Source organism: Apus apus, chromosome 2, assembly GCF_020740795.1.
Source record: "Apus apus isolate bApuApu2 chromosome 2, bApuApu2.pri.cur, whole genome shotgun sequence".
NCBI lineage: Eukaryota > Metazoa > Chordata > Aves > Apodiformes > Apodidae > Apus > Apus apus.
In genome coordinates, this window is record NC_067283.1 from 136,503,655 (window position 1) to 136,527,566 (window position 23,912).

Sequence of the window (23,912 nt, forward strand, 5' to 3'; positions counted from 1 at the left end):
GGTTGAGTCACCATCCTTGCAGGTGTTCAAGAAACGTGTAGATGTGGAACTTCAAGGCATGCTCTAGTGGCTGAGATTGTGAGTTGTTTGTTTTTGTATTATTGTGGGTGTTATTTGGTAGAGTGTCTGTGGTGTTTATTTGTTTGGGGTTTTGTTGTGTGCAGGGTGTTTTTATTTTTTTTTTTTGGGGGGGGGTTGGTATTTTTTTGGTGGTGAGTTGTGTAGTATGTGGTTGGTGGTTTTATTATTTCATTTATTTATTTATTTATTTATTTTATTTATTTATTTATTTATTTTTATTGGTTGGACTTGGTGATCTCAGAGGCCCTTTCCAACCATGACTATTCTGTGATTCTGTGACTCTTGCACCCACCCTTTAGATACTTAACATATATTCTTAGCAGAGTTTTCCTGAAAACAAACACACAAAACAAATCCCAACAATTCATGCCGTATGTCTGGACATCCAGGGTAAAATTGTTTGAGATGGTTTTTAACTGACTCAGTGTGGTAATATTTGTTTTGGTAAGAGACTCTGACACTTCTGATGAAATATTTTTCTGTATCAATAACTTATATCTGAAATACATGAAAGATGTATTTCTGCATTAAGGAAGTTGGTCTGCCACATTTAGGTTTTTTTTTCAGGTGGTTATTCTTTGTTCTATCTTAGGCTTCATGTGTTTTTAAAAATAATCTTATCTCAAGAATCTCTGGAATGATAATTCTAAAAAAATATAAATCTAATTTGCCTTTTTAATTGTTAAAATTAGTGGTCACTACTAGCAAAATTAGGTGAGTAGAATTCTATGCTAAGAATTTAAAGATTCAAAAAAAAGATTTAAAGATTTAAAGTTCAGATTCCTTTAAAGCACAGCGGTAAAAACAAAAGAGAAGTAAAAGTTTTCTCCTTATATTTGAACCTCTTACAATTCACTGTCACATTTCCCAGCTTTTTTTCAGCAGTGACTGAAGCAAAAAAACTGTAACTTTTTACAATGAAAATTAAATTTCCCATGACATAATTTATGTTCAGAAACAGGATCTTTAAGCAAAAACTGCCATCATAGAATGTGGAATAAGTCTGTAAATTTGGTCAGAATGAGACAGTTTTATTCATCATATATGGAGATGTGATTATTGTGGGCTCAGAAATATGAGTTAAATAGTATGCCTGAAGGAATCATTGCAGTTCTGTATGCACTAGGCAGCTGACTATGAATGTGCTTCTAGTCTGCTCTAAATGGAAGGTAAAATGTGTGCGTGTATCTTAAACTACTAACCCTGGTAGTCTTTTACTTTAAATTTGGCATGAGATAGCACCTATGTAATGACAGGAATGACTTAAACAATTTACAATAACTTGTTAAGCTGAAGTAACTTTTTCTGGGCTTGCACCTAGTGGTTGAAAGGTAATTGAAGTAGTATTTTAGAATCATTATTCTGTGCAGTATTGTTTGATTGATTACAATTTAGTGATTGCCAAATATTTGTGGACTTAAATAAAACAGCTGTTAATGATCTCTTCTCTCCTGCAGAAAATTACATCAGCAATTTGAAATGTATAAGGAGCAAGTAAAGAAGATGGGAGAAGAATCACAGCAGCAGCAGGAGCAGAAGGGTGATGCCCCAACCTGTGGCATCTGCCACAAAACAAAATTTGCTGATGGCTGTGGCCATAACTGTTCATATTGCCAAACTAAGTTCTGTGCGCGCTGTGGAGGAAGAGTGTCGTTACGGTCAAATAAGGTATGGACCTATGAAAGTTTTGTATTATTACTAAACTCAGTACCTCTTACTAATTGCTTATGCATCCAAATCAAATAGCTACTGAAAGAGATTTCCTTTAAGGCAGTAATGGTACTTACTTTAGGGGCTTTTAAGACATCTATCCTCATTTAAAATAATTTCCATTTGCAGATGCATTTGTGGCTATGGCTTTTAAGTTAATATATGCCACATTTCTACTAACAGACTCATGAAAGTACAATTATTTGATCTGGAGATTGAATCTTTATATTGGAGACAGGGAGGTATATCTAGTGGTCTAGTGATGCTAATCTTGAGACATTGATTATTACAAATTAGAGCAAGGATTTTCTTTTCTTTTCTGCTTACCAAGGCATTTCTGTACAAGATTGTTGTAAAATCAGTGTTAGCACAATATATACAATATATTACAGAGTTTTAAAATGTTTATTATCTGTTATACATGTGCACAAATATTTTATATATGCACATATAAATATTCATATGTATATCAAAATACTTTAAATGAACTAATAATATAGAGTTAAAGCTAGTAAACTGGTGGTTTTTTGTGTAACAACAGGTAAACAAGCAATATGAATTTTTAAGAAATTCAGCAGAACTGAGGTAGTCACCAAAACCAGTTCTGAGATAAGTTTATTTGGTATTTTAGGTCAAGCACCCACATCTGATACATGTCTTTCTCAGATTCTGACAGATACTTATAGAATATTCCTGACAATACTCAAGACATCCTGTGCTAGTCTTTTGTGGAAACACATATTTTCTCAATCAATGCAGTAATTTAATAATTTCATATTTAATAATATAATAATGTCCAGCCTAATTTATTACAATAAATCTATTTTTCCTGTAAGATGTTAATTGTGAATTCCATGCAGTGTGCAAATATTATCTTAATCTTTTGGAAAGTAGGAGACAATGGAATAAACATGTATTTCTTTGTCCAAAATTGAAAGGTAGGCTTAAAGAATGGACTCAAGTTTTTGATTGACAAGGTATAATATAATCTGCTATTTTCCAATGATTGAAGTAACTGAGATTATAATCTCTCACACTGCCTTTTATTTTGTTAAGGTAGTTTTAAAATTTTGTCTTCAGTATGTTCACATATATATTTTTTAACTAAAAAGGTCATATTGCCAGCAAGAAAAGATACAATAATTTCTGTGTTATTTAATCTTATTATAAAAGGCAATCAGGACAGATATTTGAGTAATTATGTACTTAGAAATGTAGTGCATTAGGAGGAAGGCTTCATCTCCTAGTGAAAGGTTCTGATACATCATTTAGACTGGCCTCAGGACAGATGATGTGAACGTGGCTGATACTTGTCTGACTTTGCTTGACAGATTTCCAATGAGATTCTGCCACACCCTCTTACATAATTTGTTCCACTGCTTCACCTTCCTCACCACAGAAAGCTTGTCTTGCTGTCTAACCTCAATCTGTCTTTCTGTAAGCTGACTTCTCCATTTGGCACCATTAGTCTGTTCTGCAGCTCTTCTCAGCTGGCTTTTTTTTCTATTACTGTTGGTAGATTGGTATGCTAAATGAATTTTTCTGGCTCTCACTCCTTTCTGTTCTAGATAGTTTATGAATACACTGGACAAAGCATCTCTATGCAAATCCCCTGTGAGGCTTCACTGGTAATACTTCTCCCTTAGAAAACCCTAACCATTTATTCCTGTTCTTCTTGTCTTTTCAACAATTAAGTTTCCCTCTGGATGAATTTATTCCTATTCCATAGCAGCTGAGATTCTTTAAAAGCCTGGAAGCCCCACTCAGCAGTATGAACAAATCCCATGTACTCACTTTCTCTTTGACTCCTTGAGAAATGTCTAATACATGAATTTACCTTTATTAAAGTAATTACGACTTTTCCACATTTTATCATAATTTATTCATGTGCTTTCGATTTCTACAAATCTGTCTGTTATAGATATCAGACTCACTTGTCTATTATTCAGTTGATCTAACACTGAAATTCCTTAAAAATTAACAAATTTGCATCATATTTGCTCTTTTTTATTATTATTGCCAATGAAAGACTCTGTATTACAATTAATAGTTAGATATTTTAGACTTGAGAAGTTTACGTTGAATGTCATCTGATTTTAAACATTTGTTACTGGTTTTTTGTTGAATCACTTTATATCTTCACTTTCTGAAATAGTAGTTTGAAGTATATCCTCCTGATCAGTCTACATAAAATAATATTGTAGAGTGTGTTTGTAATCACGGTGAACATGGATACAAAAGATTTAATTCAAAAGCAGACTGTGACAGTCTCCTATTTATGATCTCTTTTATGCCTATGTACATTATTCTGTGAAAATTATTTTTGGTCTGCCAGAATTTACCAACATTTATTCTTTTCCATTTTTCTTAATGGATGGAACTGAATCTTCTAGGAGTATGACTTCTAATAGCTTCCTGTTTTAACAGTGCTGGATTTTGTTTGGTCCTTGTAGACATTTTTTAACAGATTATATATATCTAATTTGAACCTTATATAAGGTGATTCTTAACTGTCTGAAATGTTCTTTGATGGAGCTGTTTGGTCTGTTTGTCGTCTTTTTAATAATATTAAGTTTTAAGCCAAATTCATGACATTTATGCCAGATTCTGATACTAAATAGTTCACTACAGACCAACGTTAGCAGGATGCTTCTCAGATGTAGCATTGCAAAGCACATTTCTCTTTCAAAGGTCACAAGGAGGACTACTGCTTACAAGGTTCATGGTCATGTTTAGGAGCAGGGCATGGAAATACTTGACTGTGGGCAGAACTTTAGATTAAAGCATCTGGTCATTCTGAGTATCCTACTCCTTTTTCAGTCTAGTTACAGTGCTTGAAATATGAGCATTAAAATTCAGTTCAGGTTTTACAAAAATTGCCATTATGTTAGTTTCTTCTAGATCAAACAAATAAAACTGATAATAGTGATACTGTTGCCTCTGTAATTTTTCTTAGTAATATAGGTACCACTGGTATGCTATTCTTCCTTTTTAATTATATACTGATATATAGGGAAATGCACATTGAGGTGACAGCAGAGTGAGGTTTATGCAGCTAACAAATTTAGTTGCTAAAATATTGGATAGATACAGCTTCCAGATAGGTACAACTGTGTATGCAGTGAATATTAATACCAACAACTCAGAATGCCAATTCAGGAAACCAACATATTACTTGCAGAGGAAGAAAACAGTAATTTTCTGAAAAATTAATTTGTCATATGCCGAATAACTTATTTCAGGGTATTTGACAACCTGCAGTCTCTTGCAGCCACTGGAACATTCTTCTCTTTGTCTTTGAAAATCAAAACCAAGAAACTTTTAGTTGTTTTATAGGATCCAACAACTGTCTGTGAAACACATACGGTGTAAGTAGGGAACTTCTCTCAGCTTCCTCTGGTTCTGTGATAGCTTTGCATTCTGATTATTTCTCAGGAGCTATGTTTGATTTTCAGAAAAACATAAAGTTCTCTTTATTGAATGATTCTAACTGCAGGACTTGGCAGTGTAACCATCCATGTGGAGTCACAAACCAAAATTTTAGCATGCTTGTGCTAATGGGTAATTCTTATGATTCTGTTTGAAAACTGGCAAGCATCAAATAATTAGTCTGTTGCAATCAGGATTTCTAAGTCACTAGGATTTGGGATAAACTCAGTAATTTGCTATCATATACAATTAAGTTGGTCCTTAGGAGGCATGGCTTGATTCTGCCTTTCTCTAGAAAAGACGTGATATTCCAACTTGAAGAAAGTATTTTGCTAAACCAGGTGTGTCATTTAATTATTTATTTCTTATGTTCAGTAACACCTGTAAAATCTGATAACCTACAACTTTATGAATCTGTTTGGAGAACCTCAGTCCCAGTATCTCTGAAAGAAGAAGTCAACTACTAAATTATTCCAAAGACAATCACAAATTTGGGAGCTGTAAATTCACAACTGGAGGCTATAATAGTTATCTTTCTGATTGGGCTGAATTTCACATATCAGTCACTCCATGAATAGAATAGTTTGTATTATCAACAATTTTAAACACTTTCAATTGGAAATCTGGTCCTGATGTTATGAAAATGTTAATGCTTTACTGAACATCTATGATTATTAAGACATCCCTGAACCAATGATCCACTCCATTTTATTTGAGGTGATCAGCCTCTCTTTTCTTTTAAAGGTTATACCCAAACATATCAGGACTACAGTAAACATCGTGGTCTTCAGTACCACTCCCTTCTCCTTCCCCAAAATGGGGCTTGTCTGCCTATGCTCATGGGCAGCTCTGATGTGGTGCAGCTGTAACCTGGGATCAGCCTTTGGGGAAAGCTGTGGGAGAAAGGGCTGTGATGAACACCCTTGAGGCCACTCTCCCTCTCCTGGGAACTGCTTTTCACCCCAGGCTTCAGCCTTGCTCCCAGCCTGAGCTGTGGTGCTGCCTGTCCTAGTCTCCCGCTGACCCAAATCTGTGGGCTTGGCTTCCTAGCTGGCCTTGGCTCTGCCTCATTTACATGGATCTGTTGGGGACCTGGATTCTTTGCTGACCTTAGTTACAGTCTTGGGCCCTGCCCTGCTTCCCTTCCATGTGTTTGGTAGGACACAACCCTGTAGATGGGGGTATGTTTTGCATCATGTCACCCCTTGTATCCTCTTCCTGGTCCTGGCCAAGCTGCTGACCCAGCTTGTGCCTGGGCAGCGTAGAAGTATTGTGCTCTGCCAGCAAAACACTTATTCAAATTGCTGCAGTTAATACTAAGAGTAAAAGCCTTGCCAAAACTATCATTTTGAACCAGGAGATTTTGCTTCTTTCCAGCCTGTAAACATTTATTGCAAACTGGTACCTTGCAGAACTGATACTGAGGATCTGCATTTCTGTATCGATACCTGGGGTTCTTTTGATTCTTCATAAGAACCTGGGATTCCAATGTGGATATGATAATTCCCTTGAAATGACAACTGCACAAATTATTTCTCTCATTAATTTTATTTATTTGAAACTGTTTTCATTTGGTAGCTGTCTCAATTTCAACAGAGGCTAGGCGTGGTGGAACTCTTCACTCTTATTGCTTTCTAAAACCTTAGAGGTTACTATGATCCTGATGCAATCAAGAACTAGTCGTTTTATATAAAGTGATAATTTTAGGTACTTAAGGTGAAAAAATACTGTCTTGAAGAGTGGCTTTGGCTTACACAGTCAGATGCCAGGTTGACCTTCTAACAGATTATTTTTACAAAGGATGAGGTATAAATATTGACTCATTATAGATATTTTGAGTATGGGATGGAATTCCAGTAATTTTGCTGACATTTCTGTGTGACTGATTATCCATTGAGTTAAGGTATTTCTGCATAAAACTGACTTTAAAATATACTTGTGTTTTTGCATGAAACAGAGTAAATACCATCACAATACAACTGATTTGTTGTTTTTTAGCACCAGTTCTTTGAGAACTGAATTGAAAAATTTCTTAAATATCTTTGCTTTTGAAATGACTGACTAGAATATTTCTCATGTGGTCAGTCATGTCTCTACTTGCATTGCACTGCTATGAACTCAAGAATATGTGACAGCAGTATTAGGAAGGCAGCTGAGAAGTTCGAGGTAGTCTTAGATGTTTAGTAAAGCATGACAGCTTGTCTTGAACTTCACATTATCTATATTTCATAACCTGTTTCTGAAAAGAGGTTCTTTATCCTGGAGGTTTTTCAACATATGTAGATTGTGTGAACCAAGCCTTGATTACTCTTCTGGTCACAGTGTGACTCACAGGATTTGGAGCCTTCACTGCCTGTTCAAAGCCACTGGCTTTGGGAGTTATTGCTTAGTGTTGAAAGCTTACACTTACATGGTGAAGTGCTTGAGGCTCTTCATTATGCCATTAGCTTATGAGAAAAATATTTAATCTTCTTTTAATTTATAGTTATGCATATCTAGTATTTTAATTGTTGCAAGTGGTGTTTGCACTTTGAGATATCCTTTGAGCTAACAGAGAGTGAAACTTCTCTACTGATAATATCTTTGATACATGAGAATTACTAATTAGCCATGATTTTCACTTAGATAGTCTGAGGTTTTTGGAAATGTGAGTTGGTATTTTCTCCTTGCTTACAATCTTAGGATGCGTTTAATATCTATTTTATCTTTTCTGTGATTAAAGTTAAGTTTGGGTTTTGGAAACTCCTGATTTGAACACAAAAGAGATTTGGCAAAATGAGATGGTGATGGAAGAGAACATTATTACCAGATTAGTATTTGTGAGCCAATAGTTTCTAACATTAGAACCTGTGGCACAAGAGTATGTATTAGAAAAACTGTCTCAAAAGCCTTAAGCTGTCCCTTCTAAAATATATATCAGTGTTGTAGTGAGATTTGTTTGTCTTTTAGATTTTTTTATTTCTGAGTTGTCTCTATTACTTGTTTGTATGTAAACTCCATTATGTTGTTATCTGAATTTATTTTACTTGTATGAAGTTGCATTTCTTGTGGTGTATTACGGTTTTACTCCTCATGAGTGTTTTCAAAATCCTCATATCTTAGGTAAAAAACTACTGAGTGATAAAAATAAATTAGAATATAATACATAGCAGGAAGGGGTGCAGATCATCTATGTGTTTGCAGAAGATTATTAAAATAATTAATAGGTAAGATTTTCAGATATATTTGTAGTTTAAGATTTGTCTAGTCTGGAATACTATGTTAGAACAGCATAAAAAAATTGGGATAATAGATAAATGTTATTCATTATTTTAGGAAGACAGATAAAACTAGGAAAGAAATACATATGAATGACAAAGCAGAATGTTTAAATATATGCAGGTGTATTGTATGTAGGAGAAAGTTATTTACAAAGGGTAATATAGCTAGGTTTTCTTCATGAGTGAGGAAAAAGTATCATAGAACAATTCTGTTGCAAAGGACCTCTGGACTTCATCTCATCCAACCTTTTGATCAACAAATGTTGAATTACACGAGTTTTCAGAGTGTCTTTCCCTCTTGAGTTTTTAATCTTCAAGAAAGGAGATTCAGCAGCCCCTCTGGCAACCTGTTCCAGTGCTTGACCACTCTCATGATTTAAAAATAAAGGAAAAATTTCCTTATATCTAGTTTGAATTTCCCGTGTTCTAGCATGTATATGTTGCCTTTGCCACATGCTTCAGAGTGTGTCTTTAATGAGAGGACTGCACGTAATACTGCTTGTCATCAAATGACCAAATTATGGGTCTTATGTATTGAAAATTATAAGGAATTGACACTTTAAAGAAAGCACAACTTCTAAGCATTTTCTTGAAACTTTATGGGCCTTATTTGTAGTCTGTTTTAAAATTTAAGTGATGCAGTACAGAATATGGAAAACAGACACAAAACAAGAAGGCATTAAAAGTTATTATGACATTAAGGACTGTGCTAGAAACAGGCAATTCTGCTCTGAAGAGTAGTCAGCCTAGGTAGGTAGAACAGTAAGCTAAACTATATGATAAAAAACCCAAAATAATAAGGACAGTTTTTATGTCAGAATTTGTTTTCTTAAGGATTTTGCTCCTTTTAAAACTCTAGAAGTTTTAACCTCTTCTACTTAATATTTACATTTTTCATTCATTCATTCATTCATTCATTCATTCATTCATTCATTCTTGTTTGCTTTAGAGATATTCTTATTTTCTAGTATGGAATATCACTGTCTGCTTCCCATTTTTTGTGAAACCTGCTACCTTTACTTTTTTTTTTTTTTAAGTTTAATGTATTTAAAATCTTTAACATGTGCTCTTTTGCTTACTGTGCTGTTGGAATTTATTTCATATTCTCATGTTCTTTTGTTTTAAAATGTTATTTTTAAGTGCATCCTTGAAGTGGGGAGCTGAACTATTCTGACTTAACTTCTGTGCTGTTACTTACACCTTCCTGCAGCTGCAAAACATTCACTGGGAAAGTAACCTAATCAGGAATTTACAATTTTCAAAATTTTGTAGTCTCTGTGCAAAAAATATCTGCTTATCGATTATGCTCCCCTTGAGTGGTAGAGGATATTTCTTCAGAGGTGAGGATGAGCCATTGAGGCACTAGATGTTTCCATTCAAAATATCTATGAGCTGCTGCTGCCACTCTTACTGCAGTGCGACAGGAAGCCCTGCTGGGAAAATATCAGGGCACTTGATGCTGTGCAGCTAAACACGTCTCTGCACACAGAGTGGTATAAAGATAGCATTCAATGGTATTTCCTTGTTGTGTGACTGAGAAGGCCACTGAAACCCATAGCATCTTGGAAAATACTTCAACTTTTTACCACCATACATAGGATCATAGAGTAAGTTGCGTCAGATGAGACATGTGGAAGTTTTCTAAACCAAACTCCTGCTCCAGGCAGGGTTCACTTTAAAGTTAGGCAAGGTTTTCAGGATTTTGTCAAACTGAATTGTAAAAATCTCCAAGGATGGAGGATCTGTGATGTCTTTGGGCAACTTCTTTCAGGTTTCACCCACTCCTGTGATTTTAATTTTTTTCTTATATCAAATCCAATCCCTTGATTGTTGCATTTTGTCCATTAGCTGTGCATCTTCAAGAAAATTCTGGCTTTGTCTTCCTTATAGCTCACCTTTAAATAGTTGAGGATTGCAAGTAGTTCCCTCTTTCTGCATCCTTCCCTACCCCAGCCTTCTTTTTGTTAAACAAGTCTATCTCCTGCAGCTTGTATATTGTGTGCTCTAGTTTCCTGACTGTTTTGGTTGCCCTCTGTTGTATTCTTCCCTGTTTGTGTCTCTAGTATTGGGGGATCCTAAAACTTCTATAAGAGCACAGGAGCACAAAGTTACATGTCATATAGGTTATCTGAACAACAAAGGTCTAAAGCTAAAAAGCCAAATCCTTCAAGGAACATAATAATCAGTGGGAATGTTTGTATTTCATATTTATGGGTATGAAAACCAAAGTCTAAATAATACAGATCTGACATGACATTTAGTAAACACTGTGACAAACTTTTTCTCTTTATGCTTGAAAACTGTAGTATTTTAAAGATGTGTTAAGTGACTAACATGCAGTTATGCCACTATGTGTACCCTGTATCTTACTGTAGTTAAGTAACATTCTTCATTTCATTGGATTCCTTGCAAGTGCAAAGGGTTAATGCATGCTAATCATTTGCAAGACTGGAGTCCAAGGCATGTAGAGCTAAATTCTACATCCTTTTTATGAGATGTCTCATTAGTTTTAATAAGATAATTACTACATGAATCCCAAATTATATTTATGAAAATAATTTTCTTTGTGCAATTTTTTGTACAAATATTTTATTTGATATGTAAATTAATTACACCATGAAAGGATTAAGGAAATTATTAAAATTACAATTTTTTCACTAGATCTTCTTCACTACTAGTGGAAGTAAGACAGTTTTATATAGATTCTTTTGATATTTGTTTGTTTCTTTTACTAACAAGTACTACTGCTTGCTTTCAAAATGAAAGTGACTCTTTCCTTCTTTGTCTTTTTTCTGTCCTTTCTTTCTTGCTTTCGTGGATATGAACTCCAGGAGGACAAAGTGGTTAGAGCCTTTTTTCTGTCTAAAGTTGTGTTCTTTTATGGGTAGACTTATTTCCTGGCCTACATTTGCTTTCATTTACAGAGGTGTAATTCCTGCTGAAGGCAAGGGGAGTTACTGTCATTAAAATGAAAGCAATGTTTGGCATGAAAGGCTTTCCTGTTTTTCAGATAGTTTACTAATAATCTGTGAGTTGTTGTGAACATTATGCATGATATTCCTCTCTCTTTGCAGTTTTTGTGAGCATGCCCCTGTTTTTCCCTTTATTTTACAATATGATATGTGCACAGTTTATAAAAATGAGAGAGGTAACTGTCTCAAAGGTGTTTCTCACAAAAATACAAATGAATTTTATCCAAGTGGCATAATGTTATTAAAATATTTTTTGCACCCTGTGCTGGTAACATTTGTATGATTGATGTGTATGCACTCAGCATTATAGCTTGGAACTTTTTTTAGCATGGTATTTCAGTTTTGATTTTTAATGACAGTACAATTAGATACCAGCAAACATGAAGAGAACATTTACTTTAAATGTTTAGGAATATACCAGCAATGTCATGGAGTTATTGGTTAACATATAAACTATTTTCTAAATCAAATGATATGTAGGAATTTCTAAAATGTAGTGCACATATTGTATTGAGCATAATGTTGAAATAATGTTAGATGTTATGCATGTCATTGACACTGTGTTGTCTTGCTAATATTACACATTCAGCAAATATTTTAATATGATTTTATTTTAGCTGTTTTTAGAGAGGGTAGTATAAAGCTGAGTTTGAGAATAAGCCTGGATATGTTTCAATATTTTATCAAATTAAATGTGATGTTTTTAAAGAATAGAATTGAGAAAACTACCTGAGCTAGTGTAAATTTGCTCTTCCGTGACATTCTCTTATGTATTTTAAAGAATTGCAATTTCAAAAGCAACTTGCCATGTCAAGTAAGTTCCTATGTGAGATGGAGTAAATAAATTCTTTAGCATTCATATGCATTTAGTGAATGTATTTACAGCAAAGTCTTTTACTACAATAAATGTAATTTTTTCTTAATGACAGCAGTGTCAAGGCTCACATTTACCTCACATGTATGGTTCAGAAATTCATTGTCTCATATAGAAGTTGTAAACCATCTGCTGTCATTATAATTTAGGATAAGTTTTTATTAGAGGGCAAGGGATATTTGTGGTGGGCTGCAAAATTGCCCTCAGTTTGTTAAAGGGTTACATAGTTTCTTTTGGCCCACAGTATTAGAGGTTTCCAGAATTAAAAGGCCATGACCTTGTAGAAGCTGTACAGTAACACCCATTCCTAGAATGCAGAAATAACTGTAGAGTACAAAAAGGAAAAGAATAAAAGGAGCAATTTTCTCCTTGAAGAATTTACCCTTTCAGTATAATCTTGTAAGTAATTGACATATGCTAACAGTATTCCCACTGTCAATCCCAACAACTAATGTCTGTGAGGTACTCATCTAAATTATAGCACTATTACATCCTAAATTTTCTTGGAAAAAATAAATCAGATCATCTTCGTTGCCCTCCTCTGAACTCGGTCTGGAGCTCCATGTCATTCTTGTGTTCAGGACCCCAGAACTGGACACAGTATTTCAGGAGGGGTCGCACAAGAGCAGAGCAGAGGGGGAGAATCACCTACATTCACCCGCTGGACACACTTCTTTTGATGCAGCCCAGCACACAGATGACTTTCTGGGCTGCAAGCGGGCATTGCCAGCTCCTGGTGAGCTGTTAATCAACCGGCACCCTCAAGTCCTTCTCCTCAGGGCTGTTCTCAATCCATTTTCCACCCAACCTGTAACTGTGCTTGGTATTGACTTGATTCATGTGCAGGGCCTTGCACTTGTCTTTATTGAACTTTATGAGGTTGGTATGGGCCCACCTCTCAAGCCTGTCAGGGTCCCTCTGGATGGCTTCCCTTCCCTCCAGCATGTCAGCTGCACCACACAGCTTGGTGTTGCCAGCAGACTTGCTGAGGGTGCACTCAATTTCACTGTCCATCTTGCTGACAAAGATGTTAAACAGCACCAGTAGCAGCACTGACCCCTGAGGATCACCACTTGTCACTGGTCTCTGCTTCAACATTGAGCCATTGACCACAAATCTTTGAGTGTGACCATCCAGCCAATTCCAATATGCACTGAGTAGTCTATTCATCCATTTGTCTCTGACTTAGAGACAAGGACGTCATACATGACAGTGTCAGGAAGGAGCAGAAATTTATCTAGCTAATCGACCAGTTAGTTTTGGGTTTTTTTTCCATAAATAATGACAATGCCTTGAGTTGCTTTAGGTAATATCTGTTTCTGCTGATTTTGGAATATACGTTTTAGAGGTTACAAAGGCAGAAAGAACAGTAAGTATCTTAGAACAACTTTTTTTAGACTATGAACGTTGTGAAGTAGGAACAGCAGTAGCATTCATCTTCCTGTAGTGGTAACAGTAAAGTTAAAAACCCTGGTGTATTTTATGCCATTACCATCAAAACTTATACTTCAATATAAACAGGATTATTTATTTTGTGTGATACAGTTAACACACTTACATAATCCTTAATATTATTGATTACCCTTCATTTTCAAGTGTTGGCATATCAGGGAACATGTGAATTCCTGTGTTTCTTAAGAAGGCTATTCTATTTTTTGGAACCACAGAGTGTCAAGTTCAACCTAGAGTGCTCCTAGATAGTGCTATAAATACTTGATGGTAGTTGGTGATACATAGACCCAATTAATCAACACAGATTTGGAAAATGAGGTGTATTCAAAGCATCAGGCCTGTGACAAGTTAGAGAGTAGAAAGATATTTCAGTATGTCGCCTGTAGAAATTTAGTCACATCTTTTGATAATTAAGATTGCAGGGAAAAGCTGGCACAGCACGTGGTATTGAGTGATTGGGACAATCATACGTCAGTCTGGTGCTATTCATGGTGATGGAGAATGGAGTTGGATATGAGTTCTGACTGTGTTCTAATGTTATAGTTATACTATTAAGGATGTGTGGAAGGGAACTTGTGTTACATACTAATACCGCTTTGGAGTATAAAGCTCACTGTGCCTTTTTCCAGTGGGAATGTCCCAGTCCTTCATTAGTCTGGTATCGTGGTTAGTAAAGAAGCACTTTTGACAAATGGAGACTAAAAAGGAATAATTAATGTTAGCATATAAAAGAGTAATATCACCTCGGAGAAGGAAACAGTTGATTTTCTTATTGAAAAATAGTGTGATTATTGAATATTTTCCATCTTTGGACTTTTTTTTAAATAAAAAAGGTACATTTTAAAGGATTTCCTGCATTTATGTCACTTGAAGGCTGATTGGAATGAAGTTTATATAAAAAAATAAAGATTCATAGGATCATCTGCCTTGTACTTTGAAAATTACATTGCTAACCAGATAACTTTATTAAAATGAGCAACTCCAATAGCTAGCGTAGTGAAATTGCATGGCAATATAATTGAAAATCATGAAAGCTGACCAGAGTCAGCTGAAGCAAACAGATTATGTGTATTTGTATTATGATATAGAGAAAACATGGTTTTTGAAGGATAAAGAGGACTTTCACAGACTGTGATTCCTTTACATTCCTGCCAGTAAGAGGAAGTCTTAATTTTCTTGCATCCCCTTCATTCAGTGCTAGCAAGAGTAGTTTCCTGAGAAAGCACTGTTAACACTGGAACCTGATCTGGAATCCACCAGAGAAGGTAAAAAGACTAAACTAACTCAGTATTAATCTCACAGATTCTAACACGGATTTTTAACTCAAATGGAAAGAGTAGATAGCCTTTCCATTGCTATTTTTTCTTCATAATCAATTAAACACTTCTCTTGCTTGTCATGATCTGGCTTTTAAATACTTTGATAAAATTAATGTACAGTGTTTAGTTATGGACATTTGAGGTGTAGATTGTTGATTCCAGGTGTACTGGACTCCCCTCCAGATGAAAGCAAACTGTGGCCTGCACTCTGGTGCTAGAGGAAGAGAGAAAAAGGCATGAGCAATGTCAATAGTGGCAACACCACCTGGCTGCTTTCGACTCCAGCTCGTACTGAAGTTCTACTATGTCTGGCACAGCAGCACTGAGTGGTGGTGTAACCTCATTCAGGCCACGATAGTCCACTGTCAGCCTCCACTCACCATCAGGCTTTCGCACTGGCCAGATAGGACTGTTGAAAGCTGAGTGAGTCCTGCTGGTCACTCCTTGGCTCTCTAACTGCCAGATCAGTTTATGAATGGGAATCACGGAGTCTCTGTTGGTGCGATATTGTTGTCTATGCACCGTTGAAGTGGCAATTGGCACCGGCTGGTCTTCAGCCTTCAGCGACCCCACTTAGAGAAGGGTCATCTGAAAGGCCAGGCAAAGTATGCAGCTGTTTAGTGTCCTCAGTCTCTACAGCTGCTATACCAAAGGCCCATCAGTACCCTTTTGGGTCACTGAAATACCCTTTGTGGTTCTAATGTGCCAGGCCACCAAATTCACACAGTCCAGTAAACTCGGTTGTCCCTCTCCTCTCCCTGGCTGGAGGCAGGGCACCCCTAAGGCTGAGCATTAGAAGTTGATGCACCATCTTAGGTGGTGGCTGATGCAGCCTTCTTCTTGGAAGAACCATCTCCTGCTTTTGTTCTGTTTAGTAACACTTCCACGTGTATGCGGAGAATATCAGCGGGTTTCTTGTCCCAGATTCTCATGTCCTCTTTAAAATGATTTTGCAAGAGAGACCACAGGTGGTGTTGCAGTGGGTCCTGACTCTCTCGCTGCTGTCTCGTAGCAGGACATCTCTTCTTAATGACTGCAACACGTGACCAGTTGTCTCTAGGGAGAATCTGGAGTTTACCTCCCCATCTGTTCGGCATCTTATTCTTTCTGTCAGTCATTTGTTCAATAGCTGAGGTGTTGAACGGTAGGAATCAGAGATCATGTCTCCATACTGTCATACTTTGAAAGCTACCTCACGCACAGTTGGTCTTGTGTCATCATCAAAGCACCCCATGAAGGAGAATATATAGGCATGTGCTGCTGGTATAGCCTGTGCAAACCTCCAGAACATCTGTGTGTTGCACGGAACATCATCAGGATTTGTAAGTCCATCTTTATCGTAGATCACCTCTTGCACAGCTATTTCTCTCAAATATATGATGACTTTCTCAAAAGTGGGTGTTCTGCTTTGGTGCCATTAGATGTCACCTTTGTGGGGGTGTCTCTCTCTGACAGCTGAAAGAAGTCGGTCCCACAGGGTGGTAGTTCCCATCTTACTACTAAGTGCTCTATCAATGCCAGCATCTCTGGCCAGGGATTCCAGCTGCTTGGCTTCTCTCTCATCCACATTGTAGGTTTCAGCTCCACTATCAAAGCATCGGAGCAACCAAGGAAGAATTCCCTCACCATCAGTGCGGGTAAAGTCCTTTCTCATGAGGCGCAGTTCTTTCATAGAGAAAGGCTGGAGAAGGTCATCATCATCATCTGATTGAGGGGGGCCTGCTGTCCTATCTGCTTGAGAAGGGCCTGATTTTTTTATCTGTTTGTGAGGTACCTGCTCCATCAACTGATTTAGAATCCTCTGCTTCCTCAGTTTCAGTCTCTATTGTTGCCTGAAGGAACTCTGGATGTCTCAGACGGGAGCAGGTGAAAAGGGAGGAGTGTTTCGCCTTTTCTTTGCTCCTGGTCACAGGATTAACTAGTTTGATTTGAAAGGGAATGGACTTTATCTTTGTAGAAACAGTTGTTTTTGTAGCAGCACTTGTAGAAGCAGCTGTTTTTGTAGCAGTACGAGTGGTGGTATCAGCAGCAGTGGTGGTGGCAGCATCATGGGTGATACCAGCAACAGTGGCAGCAGCATTGCCTATGGGGGATTGGCAGTGAGTGGAGCAACACCTCACCCTACATATCCACAGTACATTATAGACATTCAGCAGAAGCATTCCTACTGCAACAATGATATTCAAATCAAGAGCTGGGGGATTCAGCTTGAAAGAAAATGGAGATGTAAAATTGAACCAGCTACTGCTATTGCCAACATGGACCATTCTGTTCACTTTAGGAGTTGTACTGTAACTGTACACATACAGTGCCCCCATAAAGATCAGTATCATAACCCCTAGGATCACTAGGCTGGTAATTATACAGTTGGTTATGGCTACAGCTCTGTTGATAAACCATGAAACAATCACAAGAGCAACCACAGAGAGCAGAATGCTCTCAGCTGCACACCACATGTACAGTTGCATGTTGGGCAAAAGGTCCAGTAGATTAATTGCAGAAAGTGTCTGTTCAGTTTTCAATCCATCATGAAATTCAGCAGAACCGTTGCCCATTGCTCTCTAAGGGATTCCTCCCATCAGAGGTGAAATTTTGAACACTCCCAATTAATGAAAATGTGTAAGCTGGGCTTAAAATCGAGCTCCACGTTGGGCGCCAATAAATTGTTGTCACCGTTTGACTTGGGTTTGACAACAATGATCTTGATCCCCTCCCCCTCCCACCCAGGTAGGGAAGGAGAGAGAGAAAAAGTGAGAGACTTGGCTGGATTGAAAACTAAACTACACAGCTTTAATTAAACACTAATGATAAAAGAAAATGTGTACAACTATATACAAATGTATTCAGGAAATGTACAAAGCCCCTGCTGGCTCCTCCCATCCCCAGCAACTCCCACAGCATCTCCTGAGCTTTGAACAGTCCCAAAAAATCCCGGAGCTGCTGGATAAAGCAGAGAGTGATGAGGGTCAGGAGAGCTCGAGCCTAAGGGTCAATGGTGACGGATGAACAGAGTCCTCCCTGGACACCGGCCATGGATGGAAGAGAGGGGAAGGGGAAGAAGGAAGAAAGTTGTCTTCTGTGATCTCTGACCTTCCTCTGAGCTCACGTAGATATATGGAATGGAATATCTCTGGCCAATTTTGCTGTCTGTCTAATTCAGCCTCCTACGGGGGGTCATAGATCTCCCCATAGTGTCTGAGCTGGCAGAATAAAGGTGTGACCTTGAAGCCCCAGCAGTTAGAAAAACATTCCACCATTACCAGCTGTAATTGGAACACTCTGCTACTAGTTAAAAGAAAGATTACTGAAGGAAAAAAAATCCATAAAAGGAAAATTGGCTTCATCCTGGCTCAAACCAGGACAGTAGATACATCAGTTTGTGTCTTTCAAGTGTTTGTTTTCAAGTGACAAGTTTTAAAGTGATGTGAAATGGGCAGTTCAGTGGCCTGGCCTTTGGAGGTTCTCATACTTTCTCATACTTCATTTCTTTTAGTGGGTGCAGGAAGTTGTTAGGGAAACTATTTTAAACTGCTACAGGTAAATCAAAGCTTTCAACAGAACTGTTTAGAATTCTGTAAAGGATAAACCTGAGGAGCAATGCTAGGGAACTTCCTCCTTGTTCTGTCTTTATTTCCTGTGCAAGAGGGTAAAACATTTGATTGACACTTATACTGAAGTAAGTCTTCTAACTTTGTAGTGTTCAACACTCTGAAACACTTCAGACACAGACAAATAGCTTGTCTTTAAAAGTCATCTTAAACTGCTGCTAGTCTTAAGGACCTGCAGAAAGTTTTTTTAATAAAGTAATCTCATAGACTTCTCTAAGCAAAGTCAGAACTGAATGTGTTTACTGAACCTTTTCCTAGATTAATTTCCCTAGTAACTCGACTGACTTTGTAGTTTTGTTTGAACTTTAATCATTAACATAAAAGTTTAATTATTTTTAAGATTCCTAGTTAGAGTTCAGACAATGACATTTAGTTTTAGCAAAGTAGTCTCATAAAACAATTCTATATAAAATTACATCAGAAAAAAACAAAACCATATTTCTTAGGGCATTATCCTTCCTCCCTTTGTCTTACTGCACTTAAAGCTTCCTATTCCCCAGTATTCCTTCACCATGTCTCTGAGTAATGAACATCATTATTGAAGAGAGACCAAGGCAGTGGTGAGAATGCTTCCTGTCATTTTGTGAAAATCTTAGTGTTAAACAAGAAAGTTTTTCTTATTTTACTTCTGCCTTCTGAATAGGTCCTGGGCTGCTCCTACTGTTTTTAAACTATCTGTATCACAGGTCTGTACCTCCACAGTGCCCTACAACTGCAACTGCACAATTGTGACTAGTATTTGTAGAAACCATTAGTTGCTCCTCCTACTGCTGCCTTACTATTGGAAAATATTTGCTAGGGTAAATTCTTACCCTATTCTTGAAACTTAGCTCAGTCTGACTTTGTGTCTTATAAGAAGACATGCTCTGAGTCTCATCAAGCTTTTCATGGCCTGTATATGTTCTAAAGGATTTTTTTTTTTTCAACAAAGAAATGTATTAATTTCCAGATTACTGAAATTTGGAAAAAAACCCTCTTCTACAGAGAGGTTCACAAAAAAAATAAAAATAGAGTATTTCCTAGACTTAGAATACCTCTGGCAGAAGCCTGCTGTACCACCTATTGTTTAGGATCATTTTCTGAGATATCTCTCAGCTGTGAGAAGCTTAATGATTTTCCTCAGGTCTTGGGTATTGTCTTTCAGATTGAGATCTCTAACAGTAATTTGGAGAGTTGGCAACTTAGACCTTCCTGTCTTGAGCCACTTGTCCTAAGGTGTTCTCTGATCCTGTTTCTCATGTATCCATTTATTTAAGCTGCTCTCCTTTATCTTACTGTGCTGAGAGCTTGTTTCCTTCATCACTTCAGAATGCACCTCCAGTCGCAGAAGGTGCATTTATGGAATATGGTACTGTTTTCCTGACTTCTGTTCTTGAAGTTGGACTCTGTAAAAATATTTAAATACTAACTGGCTTCTTTTCTTTCTGTTGAAATTACTTTGATTGCACAGTCAAATTATGTTCTCTACTCACAAATATGTTACTTAGCTTTCCATTTTCACTATTTTCAAAACTGTCACAATGTGACATGTAACAAAATGTAGTCAGTATACATACATTTTATAAAAGTTGCAGATTTAAACTTGCCTGAAATTCTGAAGACCTGTGGTAGACAAATAGTACACAAATCAAACTAGTGGCTAAATTTGTGTACAAATGTTTTTTCTAGATTAGATCTCTTCCCACGTGTTAACGTTGGTGACCTTATTTGTCATACTAAGATACAATCTGTCTTAGCCATCACAGTCAAGGAGCACTACATTGTCATTTCGCTTCACATTATTATATATATATATTTTTTTATCTTCAGCACAATGCCCTTTGGCCCATTTCCTCATGCACAGATCAATGTAGGATATGGTCCTAGAAACTGCTAATTTCCTTTCCCAGCTTCTCTTGCATTTGAAACTTAATTGGAAAATAAAAATAAAACAACTTATTGACACAATGGAGCTTCAGAATCTTCTTAACAAGTCCAATCTAATAATTGCATGGGGCAATATACCTATGTAGTGACATTTTGCTTTTGTTTGCAAGCTCCATACTTGAGGAACACACTCAGATATTCTTGCTTAGGAACAAACAGAAAACTAACTGTAAGAGGAAGGAAGAATGAAAATCTTTTTATAGTCACAAATGTACTTCTGTGTTAGGTGAGCAAGGGTTTATGTGCCCCAAAGCTTGTGATTTATTTCACCTACAGCAGTCAGTATAAAAGGTACTACTCATGCCTCTAATAAAAGTTGTCCCGTACATGTACACTGTGGTGTTGTAATTGGTTTGGTCTTGGTACTGAATTTCTCAAAAGCATTTTTGTGAATTTAGAGAGGGCCCAGTGGAATTAAAGGGGCTGGCTTTAATTTTGGTGCTTCTCCTATCCTACCACTAGATATTTAGCTTTTAATTTCAAATTGCGTTAAATAGATTCTTCAAGGTATCCTAAAATAATTTTATCTTAAAGTTTGTATGGAAGAGTGTAATAGCAATATAAACCTTAGTGCGTCAATACATTTTCATTTTCATTTTTGTTCAAATGAATAGAGCTATTTGCAATTCTGGAACCAGAAGATGAAACAGTTCTTGAGCAGTAAGTTATATTTGCCACCTCTTGCAGTATTCAGAAACCATATCATGTGCTATTAAGTTCCAAGTGTAGACCTTTATCAAAGGTAGCTCAGCAAATTTTGTGTTTCAGTCCCAGGTGTGTAACAGCACACCTAGGACTCTTTGGACACAGTTAGACATCATGGCACAGCAGCGATGGTATAAATGTTTAATTATCTAGATTCAGCTTCAGTGGCTGGAACCCCGTGCCTATATATATAAATAATGAAGACATTGCTAGTTAAGAAGCAAACCTCCCAAGGTGGTGTAAGGTGGTGTCTTCTTTTTTGTTTCCTCACCTTTTCACTTAGATCTTTATTTAGATAGTGCCTTCAAGGAACAGTTGACAGGCTGAGGAATTAAATTAAAAAGTCATTGAACCTAGGTTTATATTGTTGGCTCTTTAGATCTGCTGTGTGAAAAAAGGAATTTGTATGGCAAATGTGTCAAGCATTGGATGCATAGGCAAGAGAATTATTCAGCATAGTATGAGTGACTTTATGTAGACCACTTCAGATATTGGACTTCAGTGCATCATGGAGAAATTTAAATAAATGTGAAAAATAGTGTGTTTAAGCAAGATAGCATCTATGAAATATAAATAGAAGGGCATATGAAAATTAAAAATCCTTGGTTTTAATTATTATAAAGATGCCTTCCCTCAGCACCAAGGAGATCAATGGAAAAGCCTGGATTTCAGGTAGCTAATTCAATTTTGGTCAATTGATGTGTGCAATGTTTGTAGTTTTTTTGAGAATTAGTTTTGTGTAGTTCACAAGTCCTTCTTACCATTTTAGATCTGCAAAAAATAAAACAGCTATGCTTTGTAAACTACATAAAAAATAACAACAGGGGTTCTGTTTGATGTTGGGGATAATATGTTTTCATGAAATAAATCCCTTGAGTGCTTTTGTACTGATAGAATCATAGATCTTTATTAACTGAAGTTAAAATCTTAGCCATGTAATTTACTATTTATGCAGATACACCTGTTTTTCTTTAAATGTTGGAACTTCTTGGGCGGTGTTAATCACTAGTGTTCAGTTAACCTGTTCATCTTTCAGTTTCAGTGTAATTGCTACATAACTTCAGAGTCATGACCTGGTTAATTAAGGTGTTCTTGCTCTCAGATACTTGGTCATGTGATTATGAAAGGTGATATTTATTGTTGTTAAGGGTTTGGGTTTCTTACAGTCCTAGGTAGGGAATGTATGATCTCTATCCAAGATAAAAGAATAGTTTTACCTCTATATTGAAGATGGTGCTCAAATACTTTTGTGTACAATTGTCTGGTTGTCTGTTTACATTCACTATTAGTTCATTTTTAAACTGTAACACTGTTATGATTCTATGTATTTTTTAACAAATTGGTTTTGCTCTGTATGTGGGAGGAAAATTAATATATCTCACCCAATCTACTTTCATTTCTTTTTTTTCATTTTCTCTAATCCTGGTTTAGTTTTCTTTTTGTCATATGCATCATTGGGAGAAGCCAAATCAAATTGTCACTGTAGTAGGTGTCTGGCCTTAGTCACTGGGGAAGAGCTGAATTGGTTGCATTGTTAATAATGTGTTTTATAGCAAAAATGGAATCTCACAATTTAGCCTACAGAACCAGACACTAATATCAAGTGATCATTAAAAATGTCAAAAAAAGTTATTTTTTATTTAAGAGAAAATGCTTTATTATTATAGGCCATGTTGCAAAAAGATTTTTTTTAATGATAATTATGCTTCTGGACTCTTTCTAGATTAATATGATTATTTTTGTTTTATACCTTCTTCATTTATTTATCTTAACTGGATATTATAAGAGACTGAAACAAAATAGCTAATATCCTGCAACATTACACTACTGTAATTTTATTGTGCCAAAAGCTTAATAAAATACCATAGTTACATTTTCTGTTGTGAATAGGATTCTGATACTTCTGTTGTAGTTGTGTTACAAATTCAAAATGGAATTTTAAGTAATAGCAAATCTAAGCCTTACTGGACTTTTCCACTTATAACTTTAATTTGTATTAATATTATTTGTTAATCTTTCCTTCTCATGTTTAGTATAACAGTACCAGCACAAATTATCTGGGGATTATTTAAGGATGAAACACAATAATGTTTTTAAGTAAAGCTAAGAAGACATGGCCTTTGTTTTCAGTGATTTTAAATATACATTCTTTTATTTCTGGGTTACCATTCAGATCAGCATGGGGCTCTGTTAGTTGAAGCATCCTATAATGTATAGGTGGCATGCTCACCAAAGAAGACTGTGAACTAACTGGGTCTTTTAATGATAAAGGTCCAGGCCTTAACATAAACAAATTTGTTTTGATTCAGTGTATAAACTGTAGAGCATATCTGTGAAGCATATGGCATTCAGAAATTATCTGCTGCAAGATATTTTGAATCACAAGCTTCATAAAACTTCTGTGATCAGTCATTTTAGTTGTTACTATTGTAAGTTCATAAAAAGTGTTTTTACAGTGGAATAGAACCTTCGTTCACCTGTATCACGGTTTAACCTCAGCCAGCAACTAAGGACACTACATTCTTTAATATGAAATGCATTTTATGCTGCTACTCACTTACCCGCCACGATGGGGT

The 23,912-nt window shown here is 36.4% G+C and overlaps 1 protein-coding gene across 41 annotated transcripts in view; it reads left to right on the plus strand.

The window, feature by feature from the left end:
* RIMS2 (regulating synaptic membrane exocytosis 2) overlaps positions 1 to 23,912 on the plus strand; it is a 470,125-nt gene that overhangs the window by 90,469 nt on the left and 355,744 nt on the right. For 31 of the 41 annotated variants that reach the window (XM_051611522.1, XM_051611538.1, XM_051611532.1 and 28 more), the window contains 2 exons: positions 1,539 to 1,749; positions 11,312 to 11,323. In XM_051611522.1, the coding sequence (XP_051467482.1) occupies positions 1,539 to 1,749; positions 11,312 to 11,323 (223 nt within the window). The remainder of the gene's footprint in view (positions 1 to 1,538; positions 1,750 to 11,311; positions 11,324 to 23,912) is intronic. The other 10 variants (XM_051611506.1, XM_051611537.1, XM_051611534.1 and 7 more) reach the window with 1 other exon arrangement.